Source organism: Spinacia oleracea, chromosome 5 (genome assembly GCF_020520425.1).
Source record: "Spinacia oleracea cultivar Varoflay chromosome 5, BTI_SOV_V1, whole genome shotgun sequence".
NCBI classification, from domain to species: domain Eukaryota; kingdom Viridiplantae; phylum Streptophyta; class Magnoliopsida; order Caryophyllales; family Amaranthaceae; genus Spinacia; species Spinacia oleracea.
The window spans coordinates 3919888-3941537 of record NC_079491.1 but is presented as its reverse complement, the minus strand read 5'-3'; the positions used below and the strand labels follow the sequence as shown (position 1 = coordinate 3941537).

Here is a 21650-nt window from a genome sequence, read left to right as displayed (position 1 = left end):
GTGGTATCGTTTCCCACCTCATATCCTTATGGTCTAGGAATCAAATTTCAAGAACTCATTTAAAAAATTTCCCTTATATGATCAAATGTTTGACAATTTTTTTTTTTGATTAGATTAACCTTAATGGAAAACTGGGATGAAATACGGAGTATATACGACTATACGAGTACGTATTATCGAGTGTACTCCGTACAATACTTCGTACACAACAACACCACTGGTCCACTACTACACACTAGTGAGTAGTGTCAAGTGACAAATCTCTCGAACTTTGCGCAATTCCGTACTTGCTACCGTGCCATCTGATTACGGCATGAAACACCCATGAAATCCAACAGCAACACACAACCTGACAAATTCCCAGATTGAATTGAATTGAATTCATCCCAATCTCAAACTTAAAAAATACAGATTGTCACTCCATTCCATTCACTTCACTCTCGTCTATCATCTTCCTCCAACAAAACAAACATTACCCAGAAATTTAATTCAAACAAAAAATTCCAGTGTCATACGCGGTGATCATCTTCTTCTTTACGTTTGCCACGTTAATCAGAACCCTTTTACACATGGCACCATGCATGGCAACATCAAATTCTCACTACCCATTTGAGTGTTTATATAAACTCCACTACTTAACCCAGTTAATCATTCACCAAAAAAGAAGTGCACACCAACTGTTCGATAAAAAGCCTAAGCCAAAATTAAAAAAAGAGGGAGAGTAAAGAAACTTAAAAAGATGGTGTTTTTCAAAGGGAAAGTGTCTGTAATTCTGCTGGGTGTTTCGTTTCTGGTGCTATGTGCTAGTCTCTCTGTAGCAAAGGAAGATCTACAGCTGAGACAGTGCAAGCAACTGTGCAGGCATCAACCTGGACAGAGACAGTTTGACAGCAGACATCAGCAGGAGTGTGAGAGTTCATGTGAGAAGTTTGCAACAGAGAATGAGAGGGGTAGGGGAAGAGAAGAAGAAGAAGAGAGAGAGGAAAGGTCATCCCCACGTCATCAAATCGAAAGGGAGTACACAAAGTGCAGGGAAAGGTGCCAGGAGAGAGAAGAAGGGAGGAGAGAGCAACAGGTTTGTGAGAGTGGGTGTGAGCAGAAGAGGGTACAACAAGAAAGAGAGATTTTCAGAAGAAGGGGTGATGACATTTTTGGGAGGAAAAGTGAGGATGAAGAAGAAGATGAGGAAGAAGTTGGAGGGGAGGGTGGGAAGCCTTATGTGTTTGAAGATCAACATTGGAGTACAAAAGTTAAGACTGAAGAAGGGAGAGTTAGGGTTCTTAAGAAGTTTACAAAAAGGTCAAAGCTTTTTAAAGGGATTGAGAATTATAGGGTGATGATCTTTGAGGCTAATCCACAGACTTTTGTTGTTCCTAATCATTGGGATGCTGATGTTGTCCTGTTTGTTGCTCAAGGTAAGTTTCATGTTTCTGCTTCAAATCAATTTTTTTTTTCTTTTGATAGTATGTTAGCTATGTGTTTATGATATGTTTAGAGTTCGAGTATGCTTAACAACTATAAGAATACTAAATACCTCCTTTATGTCTTGTGTCAAACTGTGTATTTGGTGAAATTAAGTAGTCTTTTACTTTCATCAACTCGAACTGTTGTTTGATTGATTAGAAGGAGTATAAACCATCAAAATTTAAGTGAAAGATGTAAAGAACTCTCACAGGAACTGATGTAGTACTTTGTTTGAATGTATTTTGGATCAGTATTACGGAGGACTTTTTTCGTTTAGAATTGTTCCGCCACTTTGACTTTAAAGTTTGCCAATACTCCGTATATAACTTTGACTGTTAATATCACCAATTATGTATTTGTAAAAGTGTATAAAGTTAAAATGGTGCGACTATTTCTAATAGAGGAAGTATAAGACTATGTTACAATAAAACCAAAAAACATACAACTGCAAAAATATGGAATTAAGTGAAGAGCTAAACAATAATCATAAAACATACTCTAATTAATGGGTAAAAACAAGGAAAATGAATACTATACCTTATTCATTGAAGAGTGAAGAGTACTAATCTCTGACAAAGTAATTAAAACAGAAAAACAGCAGCAATTATCATTATTTGGTAAAAACAAGGAAAAATAAACTATCATGTAGTAGTAGTTTTAAAATAGATGAGATCAATAGATTTTGTAGGAAGTTCAATATCTCTTCAACCCTATACTTTGCAATCTGCATATTATTCACCCATCTGTTTGGGTCCCACATTTTAGGCTGTTTAGATTGGTTTGCAAGTTTGTTGGACACAATTTGAACTTCAGCTATGGTTGCCATGAAAGTCCCTCATCTGTATATTATATGGAGTATTATATAACATTCAGTTGTTTTAATTGGCCTTTTTGTGTTTATGTTTGGATTGATATTAGGAAAGGGTACTGTGAGTCTGGTTTACACGGATAGGAGAGAGAGTTTCAACATTGAACATGGCCATGTTTTGGTGATACCTGCTGGGGTGACTGCTTACTTGATCAACAGAGGCAACAATGAGAAACTCATCCTTGTTAAGGTCATCAACCCGGTTTCGAACCCCGGAAAGTTTGAGGTAATCTGTTTGAATTTTGAACTCCTTGTACTTGATTTGGAACAAAGTTTTCAAAGTAAATATTGTTCTGATTATATGAATTTGTTGTTGTTATGTAGTCCTTCTTTGGGCCAGGAGGTGATAATCCAGAATCATTTTTCAACGCCTTCAGCAGTGACATACTTGAAGCTGCCTTTAAGGTACTATATTTCAGTCCAGATTAATAGTTCAGGGAATACTGGAGCTAATCAACATGAGCCCGGCCCGCTAACCCGGCCCGAATTTAAGGGTTTTGGGCAGAATAGTTAAGCCCGGTTTTTGGATCTGGCCCGTTTTTTTGTTAATATAAAAAAGGCAGGTTTTGGGCAATGTAAAACTACACTTTTAGTTATAAATTTGATTCGGCCCGAAATTAGCGGTTTAGGGCAGAGAGGTTAGGCCCGGTTTTCTAACCCGCCCCGTTTTTTTAAATTAAAAAACAGGTCTTGGGCAACGTTAAACTACACTTATAATTATAAATTTTCCACGGCCCAAAAATGACCTGAAAAGACCGTTATTTTGGCCCAAAATAGCGGGTTTTGGGCACACAAAATCGCCCTGAAGCTTGGCCCAACCCGATATAATGGGCAGATTTTTAAGGTAGCGGCCCGACCTGCATTTTGATCACCTTTAGGAATTACTTGTATTAGAAAATGATGAAAAGGCTGAAAGAAATTATGTGTTGATTGATGGTAAACAGACACCAGCAGACAGGTTGAAGAGGATATTCTCACAGCAGAGGCAAGGAGCCATAATAAGGGCATCTGAAGAACAAATCAGGGCATTGACTCATGAAAAAGGAAGCCACTGGCCATTTGCAGGAGGAAAGCGTTCATCCCCAATTCACCTCTTGAGGCAGAGTCCTAAAGAGTCTAATGATTTCGGGACGCTCTTCCGAGTCGACTCTAATGACTACAACCAGCTCCGAGACCTCGACATTGCTGTCTCCTTCGCCAACATCACTCAGGTTTGTCAATGGAGTACCTTGAATTATTATTGTTAGTGTTTAGTATCAAGGTTATTAAAATCGGGATTTTATTTTGAATCTAAAAGGGCTTAGAATCGAATCGTAAAATTGAATAAGTTCTGCGAACAAGTATAGTCAAGATTTTATTCAAAAAATTTAATTGAAAGTGTTTATATTATAGGTGAAAAAGTTAATAATTGAAATATATAGTTGTTTAAGCGATAATTAACAATATTTATCTATTAATAACTTTCCTAGCGTGATTGGAAGTGCTTATATAGGCGAAAAAGTTATTGAAATATATAGTTGTTTAAGCAATAATTAACAATATTTATCTATTAATAACTTTCCTAGCGTGATTCAAATTTACGAGGTTTTCGCTAGTCAAGAAAAAAGTGTCGAATCGTGTAGAATAGGAGACTATATTTGAATGTTAAAATCTTATGATTTTAAGATTTGAATCGCGATTTTAATAACCATAATTAGTATATTATTTTAGTGTGTTTTTAGATTAACCTCGCTAGTCAAGAAAAAGTGTAGAGTAGTAAGACCATATTTGAATCTTTAAGATTCTAATATTTGTTTCCCGATTTTAATAACCATGATTAGTATACTCTTATAGTGTGTTATAAGATTAACCTTGCTAGTCAAGAAAAAAGTGTAGAATAGTAAGACCATATTTGAATCTTTAAGATTCTAACACTTGAATCGCGATTTTAATAATCATGATTAGTATACTGTTTTTGTGTGTTATTAGAATGATTATGACATTTTCAATGACAGGGATCCATGCACACTCCATATTACAACTCAAGGGCAACAAAAATAGCAGTGGTGCTAAATGGAAGAGGCTACTTTGAGATGGCATGTCCTCATGTATCAAAGTCTGGCCACAAGCAGCAGCATCACCACCACCACCGCGGTGAGAGAACCAGGCGTGGTGAAGAGGAGACATCACCGGTCCACTATGAGAAGATCAACTCAGAGTTGAGCCAGGGCACTGTGTTTGTAGTCCCTCCTGGCCACCCTTTCGTTACCGTAGCTTCGGAAGATGAGAACTTGGAGGTCATTTGTTTTGAGATCAATGCCGAGAACAACCACATATTCCCACTTGCAGGTAAAGAACCACGAAACTGATGCACCTAGCTTAGGACTCGTTCGTTATCACTGTCAGTTTTTAATTTTCAGTTTTGAAAGTCATATGAGTTAGATTGAAACATGAACACAAAAAAATAGTCATACTTATGGTTATCAGGTTGATTTTGAAATCTGACAACAAGAAACTGGAAATAGAAAGCTAGATTTTGTGGTTTTCAACTTTTCATGTTTTTGGTTTTTAGTTTTGTAAATAGAAAGCTGGAAACAAAAATCGATACCAAACGGCGCCTTAGCTAGTCATTTTGATAAAGAACCACGAAACAGATGCACCACATGGGGCCTTAGCTAGTCATTTTGATTGAATCGTTTTGTTCATGTTGTATTTCATACTATGTTTAACAGGGCAAAGGAACATACTGAAGAACATTGAGAGGGAGGCAAAGGAGTTGGCATTCGCAACCTCGGCCGAGGAGGTCGATGAGGTGTTCAAAAGTCAAGAGGAAGAGTTCTTCTTTATAGGGCCAAGGCAGCAGGAACACCGCCGAGGTTTTTCGATCATCTGAGATGGCCGGAAAGAGAACGGACACCGAGAATGAAGCTGAGGAATGAGGCTAACTTTTCCTGAGTTTTGGACGCTGTTTGGTTTTGTAGAGAAGTTCTTTTTTTTTTTACTGTGTAGTTGCTGTAAATATCCTCCTCATAAGTGTAACAACAAACCTATGTTATGGTAACCAACTTTGTAAAAATAAATAACAGTATGAGGAGCTGAGCTCAGGTGGTAATAAAAATGTACTGCCAGTTTTTGTTGTGAAACTCCTATTTGTTTTACTTCCCATTTTGCTTTATTAAATACTCTTTTTACTAAATACAGAAATACTCCCATCATTAATTCACCGGCTCTGTAATCAAGTTAATCAATACATAATCTGGTTGTGTTAGTTGAATTAGGACTTCATTAAGGTCGATAAACTCAATAGTGTTATGATAAGGAAAGTTATGTATGTATTCTCATTGATGGCGAATTACACATACATACAAAAGAGAAGTAAGGTAAACTATAACTACTATGAAATTATCCTGAACAATTTAAACTACGTCCTACTCTGTATATTGTATTTTAATAAGACTTTTTATAGCATAAACTATAACTACTACGGAATACAATTTAAATTAGGTCCTACTCCGTATATTGCATTTTAATAAGCGTTTTATAGCATAACTTTCCTTATCGTAACACATAGCCAATACTCAATAGCCATACAAGGAGACTGATGTCTAGTACTCGGTACACTACGGGGTACGTACGGAGTATTGCCTAAACTTCATTAGTTGCTGAGTGAAGATAATTAATTAATTATCCATCTTTTGAGCAGTTTGGCTTCCACCTAAAATACCAACAAAGTCATTACTATTTTAAAATTAATATTTTCTGTGTTATTTATGACTTCTGGTACATGTTTTTTGAAATGTGAATCACGTATTATATGCGTTTAGATATACTCCATAATCTACCCTACTTAAACTAAATTGGACAAGATAGACGGCAATATAAGCTAAGATAATTAAGATAATCATTTAGATTTTTATGTCGTACATGGCAATTGTAAAACACTATACTTCAAACCTTAGGCCCAATTCATTATCTATTTTTTTTTGTTCTTAGAAAGGTAGAAACAAAATATGAAACTCATAAAAAGTGAGTAGTTCACAATTCACTAATATTTGTTGTTGATTTTCTTAATATAGAAAATTGTCGGTGATGTTAAACGAGTTACTAATCTAACTCGTCGTTGCTTACGTTTTCTAATCTCTTACTTATATCGCATGGCTCAAAAAATGAGAATGTAAAGAGCTCCCACTTGATCTCGCAGATTGACGAGCAAAACGTATCGAAGAGCATTTTCGTTAATAAATTGGCTTTTTTATTTTATTTTTAATTTTAAATATAAATTTTTAATCGAGGAGTATATGGTACTCCCTCCGTTTCTTTTTGTTGTATCCGTTTTCATTTTAAGCATTTCATATTGTTGTATCCATTTAGAATCTATTCTATTTTGGATATACATTTTATCCTAAAATACCCTTACATTTCTATCTAATTACCAAAATACTTAAAGATTCTACCCATATTCCCACCTAATTTACCCCATCCATAATATTTAATTATTTTCCCTTTCCCATATACCCACTCTCTCACTTCCTTTATCACCCATCATTATCACTTCTCTCTCTTACCTTATTTCTTTATTATTTTCTCACTCCTTTATTTATTATAATCTCTTACACCCAATCAATTCTCTTACACCCAATCATTACACTTATACCCATACAAATCAATATTCCAATTTTCTTAAAAATCACACCAGATTCCAAATGGATACATAAAAAAGAAATGGAGGGAGTATATTGAATATATTTTGTCTTTTATAAATATTTTTTTAAATTTTATTTTTAAATATAGATTTCTCCTCAAACAATAAAATTCAATTAGATTGTACGAAAGTATAATTTTAAGATATTGTATATTAATTCATTAAATTGACGATAATGTCAATTAAGGAGATGGAATTAGGGGAAAAAACCGTTAATGAACAAATTGTTGAAGAAATTGATAAAATGAGTCTTCTGAGTTCTGAATAAAAGGTTCAGTCTAAGCTCTCTGTATCGTCTTCCTCAACAATCAGAAATTGCATCTTGGTCCTGAGGATTTGAGGATCAAAGTTAGAAATTAGATCAATTTCTTAGAGGTAAGTCACTCATTTTGTTCATTGCTTCGCTCTTTCGATTTAATTTTGTTTTTATTTCTGTTTTTATGGTTTGGGGGTTGGATTGAAACCGTAGTTTATAACCCTCTTGCGCAGTCAACCCAAATTTGCTAAATTGGTTTGGATTCTTCAATGTTCTATTCTGCCATTTGCATTTGATTTGAATTTGAACAAACATTTTTAGGGTTACATATCTCATTTCACCCCTATTTTTATGCCCTGCATTCTGACTTTTAGGTTTATGCCTTCCACCTGTTTGTTAAAATGCGGCTGTGATGTTCCTTTTTCTCCCCACTTTGGTATCAATTCAAAATCATCAAATAAGACATGCTCTGTTGAAGTCTCAGGGTGATGGGATTTTCTGGGTTTTGATTGATATTCTTTGTTTAGTACACTGGTTTATTTTGTGTTTATAGGAAATAAGCTGTGGTGTATTTATATTTAGGTTAATTTTTAGCTTTGGAGGGTGTACTGATTTTCAATGTGTATATATTGATATAATTAGGTTTTGATGGATTATATGCTTGAAACTTCCAACAAATTGATGCTAAATTTTTCTTAGCATACTAGGAAAAAGGAAATAGTCGTCGCACTGTCGTCCCATGTATGTAAAGGATTTGATATGCTTTTACTTGAAGATTATTGATAATAGGTGTACTACTTTGGCAATTTCTGCAACACACTATCTAAGTCGAGGGTGTCTTGGGAATTCTAATCATAAACCGTTACTATCATTTTAGGAAATGTGACAACTTTTTCGGACATTTCAAAATTGTAAGTGGAGTGCCTTGGTGCAGAATATCATCTCGTTAATGGTTAAAATGCTGAGGATCAAGAAGTTAAGATGCCAGATTTTATCTTCATGGCTTGGCGGTACTCGTTATGTGATATCTAGTGTCTTATCAAATTATAGAGAAATAAATCCCTCCCAACCGGCAATATCTTCATTTGTTAATGGAAGTAGGCTTAATCCCAGCTTACTATATCAGGGCAATGTAGCAAATCGTACAAAATTCTTTTCAACAACGGCTGGAACTATTTTGGTGCAGGCTCGTGATCCAGCTAAATTGAGTTTGGATATACATAATGCAGTCAATGACCATAGGTATGATGATGCTTGGAGATATTTTGAGCAGCACTTAGAGATGGAAGGATTTCCAAGGAAATCCGTGGTAAACAAGTTGCTAGCGGGTTATGCAGAAACCCTGGACTCCCAATTGCTGGAACGGGCTTTCGGGCTGGTGGAACGGGCTTTTGAGGAAGGTAAACACACATTATTTGAGAAAGTGACTCTTATATACCTTGCTTTTGCTCTTGCAAGATGCAGTCAACCGGTGCCGGCATCTGTTATTCTTAGGAAGTTGATCAGAATGGAAGAGTACCCCCCTGTGACGGCATGGTCCGCTGTCTTAGCATACATGTCACTGTCGTCTTCCGGAGCCTATCTCGCTGCCGAGCTGATTCTCGAGATAGGATACCTGTTTCAGGATAACCGGATTGACCCCCGTAAGAAAAGTAATGCACCTTTAATTGCAATGAAGCCTAACACCCTTGCCATCAGTGTTGCTTTGGCTGGGTGCCTTGTGTCTGGGACTACAAGAATTGCTGAGCAGCTACTTGACATGATGCCTAGAATCGGTGTTAAAACTGATGCTACCTTATTAATCCTAATGGCTCATATATATGAAAGGAATGGGAGAAGAGAAGAACTAAAGAAGCTGAAGAGACACATTGATGAAGCTCATGATCTCAACGATATTCAATTTCGACAGTACTATAATTGCTTGCTTAACTGCCACTTGAAGTTTGGAGATCTGGATTCTGCTTCTCGAATGGTTTTAGAAATGCTTCGGAAGGCAAAAGAAGCTAATAATTCTCTAGCTGCAGCCACACTAAGGTTTGAACCTGCGAATTCATATTCTCCCATAAAAGTTTCTAATATAACTGAGTTGAGTATTTCAGATAAAGGTGGGAATCAGCATTTTATGTCTTTTGAAGATTTCTGTAGAGACCGAAACTTCATTTGTTTGGAGGGAGAGACAAAAGAAGTACTGATTTCTTTATCGCTGAAGCTGCAGAAGCAAACAGAACTGATCATGACTGAACGGGGTATTCTTCAACCAACAGAGAAAACATATGTGAAGCTAGCTAAGGCATTCTTGGAAGCTTGTAAAACTAAGGACTTGGCTGAGTTTCTGATCAAGGTTGAGAAAGAAGACTCACCATTTTCTGTTGAAGATTCGCCATTGGTTGATGTCATTAATTCATGCATCTCCCTTGGCTGGTTAGATCAAGCACATGATCTTCTTGATGAAATGTGTTTTGCTGGGATTAAGATCAGTTCCTCCGTGTACTCCTCGCTCCTTAAAGCGTACTGCAAGGAGAAAAGGTTAAGTGAGGTTATGTCACTTTTGCGGGAAGTTCGAAAGGCTGGGATACAGCTGGATGCAAGTTGTTATGACGCGTTAATTCAGTCCAGGGTGCTACAGAGAGATACTCAGGGGGCTCTCAATCTCTTTAAAGAGATGAAAGAAACTAAAATACCAAGAGCTGGTCATCAAGAATATGAGGTTCAGGCTCGGAGCTGTGCAAAGAGTAGCGAAGCAGGTTTTATGGCCAAACTTTTGCAGGAAATTAAGGAGGGTGAGACAGTGGATTGCGGAGTTCATGATTGGAATAACGTGATTCATTTTTTTTGTAAGAAGAGATTAATGCAAGATGCAGAGAAAGCTCTAAAGAAAATGAGGAGTTTGGGACACACCCCTAATGCACAAACATTCCATTCTATGGTAACTGGGTATGCAGCCATTGGAGGAAAATACATTGAGGTGACAGAGCTCTGGGGTGAGATGAAAAGTCTTGCTGCTGCCACCCCAATGAAGTTTGATCAGGAACTCCTGGATTCTGTTCTCTACACTTTTGTTAGGGGTGGGTTTTTTTTCCGTGCAAATGAGGTCGTGGAGATGATGGAGAAAGGAAACATGTTCATTGACAAGTATAGGTACCGTACTCTTTTTTTGAAATACCATAAGACACTATATAAGGGAAAGACTCCAAAGTTTGAGACGGAAGCCCAATCAAAGAAAAGAGATGCCACATTGGCTTTCAAAAAATGGGTTGGCTTATTTTAGAGGAACCTAAGCTGCTTTTTGTTCAGCGATTCGTGACGATTTGGTGGTTTTCTGTTGAGGCTCGTCGCAATTTGATGACTTTAGAAGAAAGCTCTGTCTGAAGTTGCTTAACAGGTGAATATTTTACTTCTTCTGTGAGTATCATTTGTGGAGTTTAATGTAAAGCTTATTCATGTCAATGCATGCTGGCTTTTCTTAGATTTCCTCAAAATAGCTTATTTACAAAATTACTTGTAGAGCTGTAGTTGATAGTTCTCTGAACAATGCCAATTGTCAGGCCCAATTGCTTCCAAGTTATACTTCCGTCAGTCCTTGCATATTTTTTTTTACCAAACTGTAATGTTTAGTTTATCATTCAAATTCCTGACCAATGGTTAAAATGACCTTTGGCTTAAACAAAATCCTACAGCCCTTATAAAAGGAAACATAGTAGCCCCTGACTAGTTGCTTCATTTGGTTCCTTGTTCGCTTTTCATGGTAAATTGTATTTGGCTCCTTGCACTTTCTTTGTAGCACAAGAGGGAAAGGAAAGTCCTGAAATCCATCACTTCAAGACCTAGCCAAATAGAGCAGGACTAAATCTAATCCTTCCAAATTCAATCCTCAAAACACCAAATTTAGATAATGTGTAATGGGTATATTTCCCCAAGTGTCTTTCTAAGGAAAGAAAAAATGGAGGGCTAGCTCCAACATAACAGCTGAGTTCGTCTCTTGGGTGGCTTTCATTGAAAGAAAACTTTAGTAGGCTCTTGGCCAAGAGTTACCAAATTTGTTTGGAGTGCTAGCTCTACCCCTTAACTGGCCCACGCTTTAGGTGTATCCACATTATGGGATGTTTTGGGTAGAGATCTTGAGAGTGTCTTGAAGAGAGAGAATGAAAAAGACAGAGTGGGGATCTAGCTCTACCTATGTTTCTTCCTCGTTTCTATATACATGGATCAGCTTGACTCGTGCATTATTCACATACTAAGTTTGACTCCAATATTTATCTAGTATATCAAAAACAAATGTTATTATGTAAAAAGTTGTTAGATTAGGATCAATATTTTCTATCAACTTTTTATAATTTTTACTAATATATAACTGGTGATACTTATGGTCAAAGTTAAGCATTGGCAAGCGTGAATATCATAGTGTACGTTGCATGTATTTATAAACGGAGGAAGTACATGCTCTTAGAATTTGGTGTGGTGTTCAGTTTATAAAAATATGAAAAATCAACCACAAATCAAAAGCAAAGGACAAAAATTAATCAACTTTGACTTAACAATTGTGAATAGGCCTAATTTTGGGGGTGGGGTACATTTGATGTAGATGTTACCTTAACCGCATCGAATTTCTTGGGGCTTTAAGTTGTTGCATGATGCACCAAGTCAATGTTTGACCTGAGATTTTGAGCTAGGCTGTTGTCTTTTGAATTTTTCTTTGTATTGAAATTTGGAACTTCCTTGAGAGATGCTTAGTTTGAAAATTTTATTTAAAGGGTTTGTTTAAATGTTTTGGACTTTTAGGTTCCTTTGGATTGTTTCTACATAAGATTTGTGACGTTTTCAGAGGGAGCCTTACTTTGAAATATTTGGAAAAACATAGGATTTATTTTAAAGTTTCCGGGAATAGAACTAAGAGGTGCATTTTAGAAAGTTCTAGATTGGAAATTTTGACTTTGTAGAAGAACCTTAATATGAGAACTCCAAAATTTCTGAGATTGTTTGATCTTTATGAATCTTTCATTGAAACTTTAGGAATTGAGAATCCTTTGTTTGCATATTTTAGAAATGATCTGTTCTTTAAAAATAATTACTTTTGGGATTTACTTTATTAATCGTTGGAAGTTTTTTTAACTTCTGACTATGTGAGATTTTAGTTCTATGTACAATGTATATTAGTTATACTTTGGACATGGATTGAAAATCTTGGGTATCTTTTTGTCTTACTCAGTATAATTATCTTTTTTTCTCCACTTTGGAAAGACCCTCTGTATAGTATCTTTAATAGTTTTATTGAGGTGTGAAGCGTGTGATAGAATCAGTATCTTGCTTGTTTGTTTTGTTTATTTTTCTCCTTTTGGAATGCAGAGGAAAAGTTTGAGCTTTATGTTTTGATGGAAAACATGGAAATAGTTTGCAACTAAAGATGTACTATTATTACTAACAGCAGTTGCAGGTATGCTTGAAAAGTTACTAACATTGAACTCTGTTATTCTCTTATGCTCTAAAACCTTTATTAGAGTTCTTTGTGCCTGTTATTTCAAAGGTCTCATACTCTCATAGCATTTTCATCTTATGACTTACCCATTTGTGTATGAGTAAGGGGGAAAGGAAGTAATGTGCAGTTAATGCAACTGTCCTTTGGTTAACTATTCTGGTTATCTATTCTGTTACCAAATGACTAAATTAAGTTGTCTGAAGTATCTTGCTAGATTGAAGTTCTGATGTGTAAATTTTCCTCCTGAATACGGAGCTTGGGACAAAGTGTAGCTATGTTCTTCATCCACATAAAAGGATACAAGTTAATTTGGAGACATTTGCTGCATAAATTCTGCTTGCTGAATGACATGTATTTGGTATTATTTGGGTGGACTTTTTGTTGCACATGAGAGATAACTTAGTCATTGGAAAATTGAACTGACACTATATAACTAATTTGTGTTGTTCAAGTTAGAGGTAATGATAGTGTGGTCATCCCCTGTTATTCATACCCAAAGAAATTGCTTATGTGATAGCTTAATGAAAAAACGAAAAATACCATCAAAAATGAATAATCACAAGTTGAATAGGTATTGCCTACTTTTCTGTAAAAAGAAAAAGAAATGTGTTCTAACGAGGGTTTGGACTAATAAAGCTATTAACAAAAGAGAAACAAGTTTACAATTTTTCTTAAGACTTTTTCAGTTGATCATTACCCATGTTCAATTCCATGAACGTGTTATAAGTATACTCCCTTCCTATGGATGTATACTGACAAGGAGTTAGTTATCATATTTGAACCAAAGTCTCACAAGTTATTTGCTTTGGTAGTTGTTTATAGAAGTTCTGTTGAAATGGCACTATGCCATATGGAGGCAAAGAGTGTCAAAGCTTGACAGAGATGTAAAAGCTGCAGCTGAATTTTACGAAGTAATTTTAAGAAACATGCTTCATTTTGACCATACCTGAGAACTGATCAGGAAATCTTTCCTGTTTGTATCTCAGGTTGTAAAACTCAGGCTTTCTATTTCACTTAGTCGGACCTAAAGTGCACCCTGACCATTTGAGGAAACCAACTCTTAAGACTACATTGTCACATATTCTTTGATTTTTTCCTTTTGAGATCCATCGCTATCTCCTCTCATGACCGCATATTGAATTGTTTAGTCAATTGCAAACAATGAGTACAGTTTGGTCTGCTATCCACTAGATCATGGGTTCGATCCCTGGAAACAAACTCTTTAAGGAAACAAGGGTTAGGCTGAGTACGTAGCACCTTCCCGGACATTGCTATAGTGGGGGTACAAACTTCTTTTTTTTTGGTTAAGTGCAAATTTGTTGTTTTTTGTTTTTCCCCCTCTCTCTCTCTCGCGTTTTTCTTTAGGGGAAACAAATTGCTGCATTTTTGTGCCCGCAAATAGTTCTTGATTATTAGTGATTGTATCATACTAGCATGTATTCTGCTACTTCAACTGTAACTATTTCGTAATCTTAATGTACAACAATGTATGTGTTTTTTTTTTTTTTTAATTAAGTAAAACCTTTACAATTATATCATTGTTGTGGTTTGTTTCTCTTTCCAGCTCCATGGGGTGAGCAAAACAACCTTAGTGTGGTTTGGAAGGAAGAGGAGGGCGTAATGAAAGGTATCCAGTCGGTGGATTGGTCAAAGGCTCAAAGCATCCACTTGATATTGTCCCTACACTTCAGTAAGTCTGTAAAACTTGATTTATATTGACACCTAGAATTAGATAGTTCTTGTAAAACAAGATATCTGCCGACGTGATAACATTGAGCAATTACTAGCTACTACTGAAACTGATAATTGGCAGGTATCAAGTTCCAATTCCATGACCAAGCAATTAGCTGTCGGAATCAGAAGCAACTGAAAAACAAGATGAAGAAATCTTTAACTTAATGAGATCGACCAAGAAAACCTTCAAAGCTTTCAAAATTATGCAGCTTTCAACAAACTTCAGAGCTCACTTCAATTGACAGAACTCGCATGTGCTATTACAACAACAAATGTGCACACAGATTTGCTACCCAAGGCCTAAAGGTTCTGCTGCTTTGATTTCAAGAAATCATGTACTTATTTATTACCAACTTTGAAATTGGAAAAAGTATGTTGAAACACTTCAACTCTTGCCCTAATATGCACCAATCAATTTCACAATATAAACATCAGACCAGGAAAATTTTTGCAACTTTTTAAACTCCTGTGTATTTCGTGATATTCATTTATCTATTATCATCCACTTTTCCCGTCATTATTTAGTGGTGTTAGTGTAGTTTCTAGCATGCCATTCTCTTTTCACTGTGAAGGATGAAAGAGCTTCAATCCCCTGTTTGAGACTTTTTTTTATTTCTTGTTTTGTATGGAACAACAAGCATGACTGCTAAGCATCAACATTAGTGGTAGTAGGATAACAATTCTGTTATTTGTGGCTTGTAGAAGAAGGTAGTGAGTCAGTTAATTAGGGAAGAAGCTCCATGAATGGAGCAAGGCAGAGATATAAGGCATGGAGAATGTTGTTGAGAGTTTTCTTTAGCTTTTAGATTGCTAGTGGGAGAGAATTAAGCCTTCAAAAGCTTGAATATTATCCTTTACTTTTCTGTAATTCCAGATTATTCAATCAAAATCACCATCTTCCCTTATTACATGCTTCCATTAATGGTGTATTGGTGTTTAAGCTAACTTGATTCTTAATGACGACGAAGCACCAAATATACTACAATGAACAAAAACTTAGGTCCTTGTCAGTTGTTACTCTGATTTGTGAAAACTCAACTTATTTTTTGCTTCAAAATTTGGTTTTAAGGTAAATTTTCCCCAGTTTAGAATATTGTACACTAAAATGTGTCTTTGATGCACTAAAAACAAGTCAAGTTTGCATAAGAACTTAGTTTTCAAGCCAATTTCACAAAGAATCTGGTGTAATGCAGTTTTCTTAAGTCTAAGTGCACCAAACTGAATCATACACAACCCTAGTGTTTTTTGTTATGCCATTAAAATTTTAGTTAGAAAACCTGTAACAAACTTCCTTCCTTGAATATGAGTAAACACTAAACAGAAGTAATTATTCTAGATCCCGGAAAAGTAAATAACTAAGCATGATTAAGGTCCAACAAGTATTAAATCCGATTAATATACACGAATAAACCATGAACAATTCTTCAAAAACAAGTAAAACAATTCATAACCTGTTTTTGGAGTTGTTTCTTGAACCTGCTGTCATATAGCTTACATTTACAGATAAACATTCCAGAATTAGGGCCATAATTAGTAACACATAATAGTATTAGAAGTCTTAATGGTTCTTAATTTAAGACCCTATTTAATTTAGCCTACCACTTCTGAGTTTCAAAGAATGCAACCAGTTTTGTAAAGTAGGAATGAGAAACAGCAGTTAAACCAACAAGCTTCTGACGAAACACACCAAAATCTGCTTCATCTTTCTCCAGAAAATTATTCAGTTCCTTTTCTGCTTGATTATGCAGCTTTTCAAGCTGAGCCTCAGCTTCTCCTTGAATATACTCAAAAAGCTGTTTCTTAACCTGTTCATCTTCAGGTATATAATAACCATAAGCATAAGTCCACTTCAATACTCTTCTACATTCAATAATCTGTTCCCAAGCTTCTTTTATGAATTTGAGTTGCCCTTCTGATTCCAATGTCTTATCCCTAAGATTCTGCAGAATCCCAGTTTCTAACGCGTTCAAATCTGCAATTGCTTTATCCCTCGACTTGTGATTAGCTACCCACCTTTCGTAATAATGTGTGTATCGATTCAAAGAGTTTTCCGCCATTTCTCTGACCTTTTCTACTTCATCCAACAATCCTTTCGATTTTGCAACTTCGTATTTGTTACAGGAATAGAAACCCCCTGTTTTTTCATTGTGTTCTCTCCAATCACCCTGACAAAGCCAACAGAACTGAAAATTGCAGGGTGGTGTGCATGTCATATGCATACACCCATGATTCTTCTCAATGCTGCGTTTACACTTTGGACATGGTTTCGAGTGTGCTAATATCCAGTTCGTGTTCTCGGCTTCTGAGCTGTTCTTTGACACCCACTTAGCTACGGTGTCACAGTGTACAGGACGATGTGCATCTTGTCCACAGTTCCAACAGAATGTACCTGAACGGAAAAATATATATCAATAACTGTTGTTTTCTAATAGTGTAAATAACATTGGCCTTTTCATAAATCAATCGATTGGAAAACTAAAAAAACTGTGGAAATAGAAATATGAATAAAATATGAGGTTAACAGTATATAATTTGAAGTTAAATGTATATGTTGAAATTCTATTTATTTACGGTTTTGCAATGTGATTTGTATTATTCATCAATAATACTCCCTCCGACTAAAAATACGGGTTACAGAAACATCCCAAAATTATAGGGCTGTTTGATTAAAAATACCGGTTTTCAGAAACGTCCCAAAATTTTAGTGTTGTTTGATTAAAAATACGGGTTTTTAGAAAGGGGAGCATAGTGTAGGGGAAACTGGTTAAGTTAGAATACCGGTGGTCAAGGTTGTGCATTGGCAAACATATCATGTATTTCGGGACGGAAAGAGTATAGTGTAGTAGAAAGTGGGGAAGTATATGCGAAAAGTAATGTAATCGAAAACAAGACTATAATTTTAGGACAGAGCGAGTAGTTATTGATTTGGAATCACCCATACCTGAACAAAGGCAAGCAACATCAAATAAATCATTCCCTAATTCAAGCTCAATTGCATTCTCACACCCAGGCATAGGACACCACTTTATCTTCTTACTCTCCTCCACATACGACCTCAGATAATAACGACGATACTTCCCCCACTCTTCCTCCGCCACCAACTCCTCCACCATATCTCTGCACACCGCCACCTTACACGACGGCTCCGGACACCGCAACAACAAGCATCCCGGTCCATCAGTAATCGAAGTAGTTATATACACTTTCCAGCACAATTTACAATACCAATGACCACAAACCATCTGATGAAATTCTTCAATTGGAAACGGGTCAAAACAGATCCCACAAGTAATCAATTCGTCGGTACCTGAAATCGATACGGCGTCGCTCGGTAAACCGACGGCGGTACGGACTTTCTCCTCGTCGGCGAACCACTCGTCGTGAAGTTGGGAGACATTCCACTTATAATAGTAGAGCAATTTACTTGCAGAAACTTCGGGGATAGATAGAATTAGGGAAGCATGAGAGATTTGGTCTTCTTGCCGTTTGTTGATGTCGTCTTCTTGCAATACTGTAAAGGTTTTCACGGATTTGGAATTATCATCGGGATTAACAGCAGAATCATCTTCTTCATCATCATACAAATTGGCCGTGTCGTCGGAATCATCACTGTACTGATTTTCGTAATCACTGTCGTAATAATCCAAATTATCATCGGAATCCATGGCTGGAGAAACCCTCAGCAGAAATCGTTGAAGATTTGGGGTTTTTGGATTTAGGAAGATGTGACTTTTTTTTGGTTTCTATAATTTTGATCGGGAAAAAGTTGGAATTTATAGAGGGATATTTAGTTTGATCGATCGGCTAGGTTTTCAGAATTCTAATACTAATTGGAGTAGAAAACGTGAAACGCTACGTTTTGTATATTTTATGGAAAGTTTCTGTATTTTGTTAGGTCGTTGACTCTTTTACTTTAGTGGGATATTTCTTGCGGCTTAGTGGGCCTTGTGGGCCTTTTGGGTTTCCTGGCAATTGATTAAAAAAATACGGAGTACTCCATAGGGAAGTTTGTCACTCCGTATTAGTTGTACGATTTTCTTTTAGGATACACAAATTTTTATTTATAATGGGTGTATAAAAATATTGTACTCCAGAAAAAAAGTTAACCCAAAATACTTAAAAGTTAAGCATATATATGTAAAAGTTATCTATTTTTAAGTGATATATTTTTTCATTTTAGTAAAACTTATTTCTTCATAATCACTAATAATGTATAAAGGTAATAATATAACCCTTTAAAATATTTATCTATCAATTTTTTACTAATATAAAAGTTAATCAAAACTAAGTTAAAGTTACAAAAAAAAATGGTTAAAGTTATCTTCGTGTACAATAAATTTATTGTACACCTTGTGCGCGCAAGACATTTTGTTTATGATATGGTTACACTTGTTTTTTTGGAATGTTTACACACAAATATCCACTTTATCTTTAATCATATTTCACAATTACCATTGTTTAGAGCTGTTAAAAACTGATCTGATCCGAAAACTCGACCTGAATCGATCGAACCTGTAACTGATCATGACCCAAAATTTTGGTAAAATAGGTAACCCGAAACCCGACCTGTAGCCGACTCGAAAAAATCGATAATCGATTTTAACCCAACGTTGTATGACCCGAACTCGACACCCGGCCGAAAATTAACCGATAACCGAACTGACCCGACTGAATAATGATCCGACACGATTCGATACCCGACAATGACCTTAACCCGATTTTTACCACATAACCTGTGATGACTTGACCTGTGAAGTAAATATTTTACGCTTGAATATTTTAAGATGACTAAATCATATATTGACTCGATCTTAACCTGTGTTCGAGAGTGGATCCGACCTAAATTTTAACGAAACCAAAAATTATCCGATCCGAATTTGACCCCAAACCCGAGATTAACTGCTACAACCCCGGTTCAAATCCGACTATATAAGTCCCAAACCCGAAACTGAACTCAACCGCATGACTCGACCTGAACTCGACTTGTACCCGAAATGGGAAAAAATCCGACATGACCCGATCGAAAACCACCCCGACCGAACCTGGCCTGCACCCGGGTTATAAAGTGATCCGACACGATCCGACCTGATTATAACCCGACCCAGACCCGACCCGATAACCTGTTTTAACAGCTCTCCATTGTTACTGACCTTTTTCCTTTCTATTGTTTGTTATCATATGAACAATTTTGATATTTACAATTATTTTTAATTTTTGTATCCAACTTAACTAAGTAAAAGAAGGAGGAATTATGATTTAACTAATTTTTAGCTTTTGTAATAAAAAACAATGCGCCATGCTTTAGGTGTATCCACGTTGATGGGATGTCTTGGGTAGAGATCTTGAGAGTGTCTTTAAGAGAGGGAATGAAAAAGAGAGCGTTAGCGTCGGTCCTGATATTTAATGGGCTTTAGGTAAAAAATGGAATATGGGCCCCATTTATAAATATGAACTTAAAATCTCAAAAATTACTCGTGGTTTAAAATTAATTTCATTAAAATAATAATAATAATAATAATAATAATAATAATAATAATAATAATAATAATAATAATAGGTATGTTTATATTTTTAAGGTACATCTTGTTACGGAGTACTTCGTAGATATAAATCAGGCGATTTTTTTTCATCTTATTTTCATGATATCGTTATAAGAAAGATGAAGATTTAAAAATTAATTTCATTAAATAATAATAATGAAATGTTTATATTTTTAAGGTACGCAAATTATATTAGGGCCCTTTTCGTTCCTGGGCCCTAGGTCGTCGCACCTCTGGCCCATTCCCCGGGCCTGGAGAGCGTGGGGATATAGCTCTACCAATGTACTCCCTCTGTTTCTAAGCATGGGGTAATTTGACTTGTGAATTATTCACATGTTAAGTTTGACTCCAATATTTATCTATTATATCAAAAACAAATGTTATTATATAAAATAAGTTGTAAGATTAGGATCAATATTTTTTTGTAATTTTTGTAACTTTTACTAATATATACGCAGTAACTAGTAACACTTATGGTTAAAGTTAGACATTAACAAACATGAACGTCAAAATGTTACATGTATTTAGAAACGAATGAAGTACGTGCTCTTAAAGTTTAGTGTTGTGTACAATTTGTAAAAATTTGAAAAATCAACCATTAGTCCACAAATATCAAACATCGTGATAACTTTTAAATATATCGAGTTGACTTTTAAGCATTTTCACTTAATTTTTTCTCCGATGTATAATATTTAATGTACGCCGCCTTTAAATAAGAGTTTGCGTTTCAATTTTATAAGGTAACATAGTTGATGAATAGTGCAGTCAGTAAACATCTTTTTCTAGTACTAGGAGTACTACTATACGCTTTTTCCGTCTTTAACGGCTCGTTTGATAGTTGTTCACAAATGTTGTTATTGAGAATGAATTTGTAAGAAAAATTAATATTCATTCCCATGATAAATCTAGTTCATTCAATTATCTATTTTCTATTTCTAAATTTCATTATCGTCTGTTTTTGGTTGATGAGTGGTATTGGATGATAATACAAATTTATGAAGACAAACACCAAAAATGAGACAAGATTTCACTACCATGGACATCATGATGTTATTTTTCTTTTCAAATAACACTTAGATTTCCACCCTTTATCACCGTCTATCAAAGGAAGAAGCAACCTCTTATGAACTCGGCTAGAGAGAAAGACAACGAGAGAGAATAAGGTGTTGGTTATTTCTTTTAATTCGCATTACAACCCTAAACAATCTAACAAAAATAAAAGAGTTACTCCCTTCATCTCTTTTTGTTCTTTAAAAGGTCTTGCGCTCACAAGGTGTACAATAAATTTATTGTACACCATGATAATTTTTACCCCTTTTTGTAATATTAACCTAGTTTTGATTAACTTTTATATTAGTAAAAAAAAAGTTGATAGAAATGATTAAATGATTAATTTTATACATTATAAGTGATTTTGAAGAAATAAGTTTTACTAAAATGAAAAAATTAATCACTTAAAAATAGATAACTTTTACATATATAAGCTTAACTTTTAAGCATTTTGAGTTAACTTTTACTTCGGTGTACACTATTTATTGTACACCCATTGTAAATAAGAATTTGTGTTTGTTATTTATGTTTGGTGCTTTGTACGCGTTTTAACGACTAATTAATGTGCATTGAGATTCCTCTAT

At 35.4% G+C, this 21650-nt stretch overlaps 3 protein-coding genes across 6 annotated transcripts; 2 read left to right on the top strand and 1 right to left on the bottom strand.

The window, feature by feature from the left end:
* Positions 1-236: 236 nt before the first annotated feature.
* LOC110783189 (vicilin Cor a 11.0101) lies at positions 237-5454 on the top strand. Its single transcript, XM_021987508.2, has 6 exons — positions 237-1415; positions 2383-2558; positions 2657-2737; positions 3277-3543; positions 4327-4660; positions 5044-5454. The coding sequence occupies exons 1-6, from the start codon at positions 740-742 to the stop codon at positions 5202-5204; spliced, it is 1695 nt and encodes a 564-aa protein (XP_021843200.1). The 5' UTR covers positions 237-739; the 3' UTR covers positions 5205-5454.
* Positions 5455-7130: 1676 nt separating this feature from the next.
* Positions 7131-14996, top strand: LOC110783201 (pentatricopeptide repeat-containing protein At1g03100, mitochondrial). Of its 4 annotated transcripts, none has more exons than XM_021987511.2 (5): positions 7131-7388; positions 8147-10651; positions 12613-12700; positions 14307-14432; positions 14556-14996. In XM_021987511.2, exon 2 carries the CDS (start codon positions 8219-8221, stop codon positions 10535-10537), a length of 2319 nt encoding a protein of 772 aa, XP_021843203.1. In that variant the 5' UTR covers positions 7131-7388; positions 8147-8218; the 3' UTR covers positions 10538-10651; positions 12613-12700; positions 14307-14432; positions 14556-14996. The 4 variants fall into 4 exon arrangements, with proteins under 4 accessions (XP_021843203.1, XP_021843213.1, XP_021843208.1 ...); XM_021987521.2 differs by having other exon boundaries at positions 7132-7388; positions 8204-10651; XM_056830231.1 differs by having other exon boundaries at positions 7151-7388; positions 8456-10651.
* Positions 14997-15856: 860 nt separating this feature from the next.
* Positions 15857-18332, bottom strand: LOC110783221 (probable E3 ubiquitin-protein ligase ARI7). Its single transcript, XM_021987532.2, has 2 exons — positions 17418-18332; positions 15857-16865 (listed from the first exon to the last, which is right to left on the bottom strand). The coding sequence occupies exons 1-2, from the start codon at positions 18139-18141 to the stop codon at positions 16072-16074; spliced, it is 1518 nt and encodes a 505-aa protein (XP_021843224.1). The 5' UTR covers positions 18142-18332; the 3' UTR covers positions 15857-16071.
* Positions 18333-21650: the final 3318 nt, after the last annotated feature.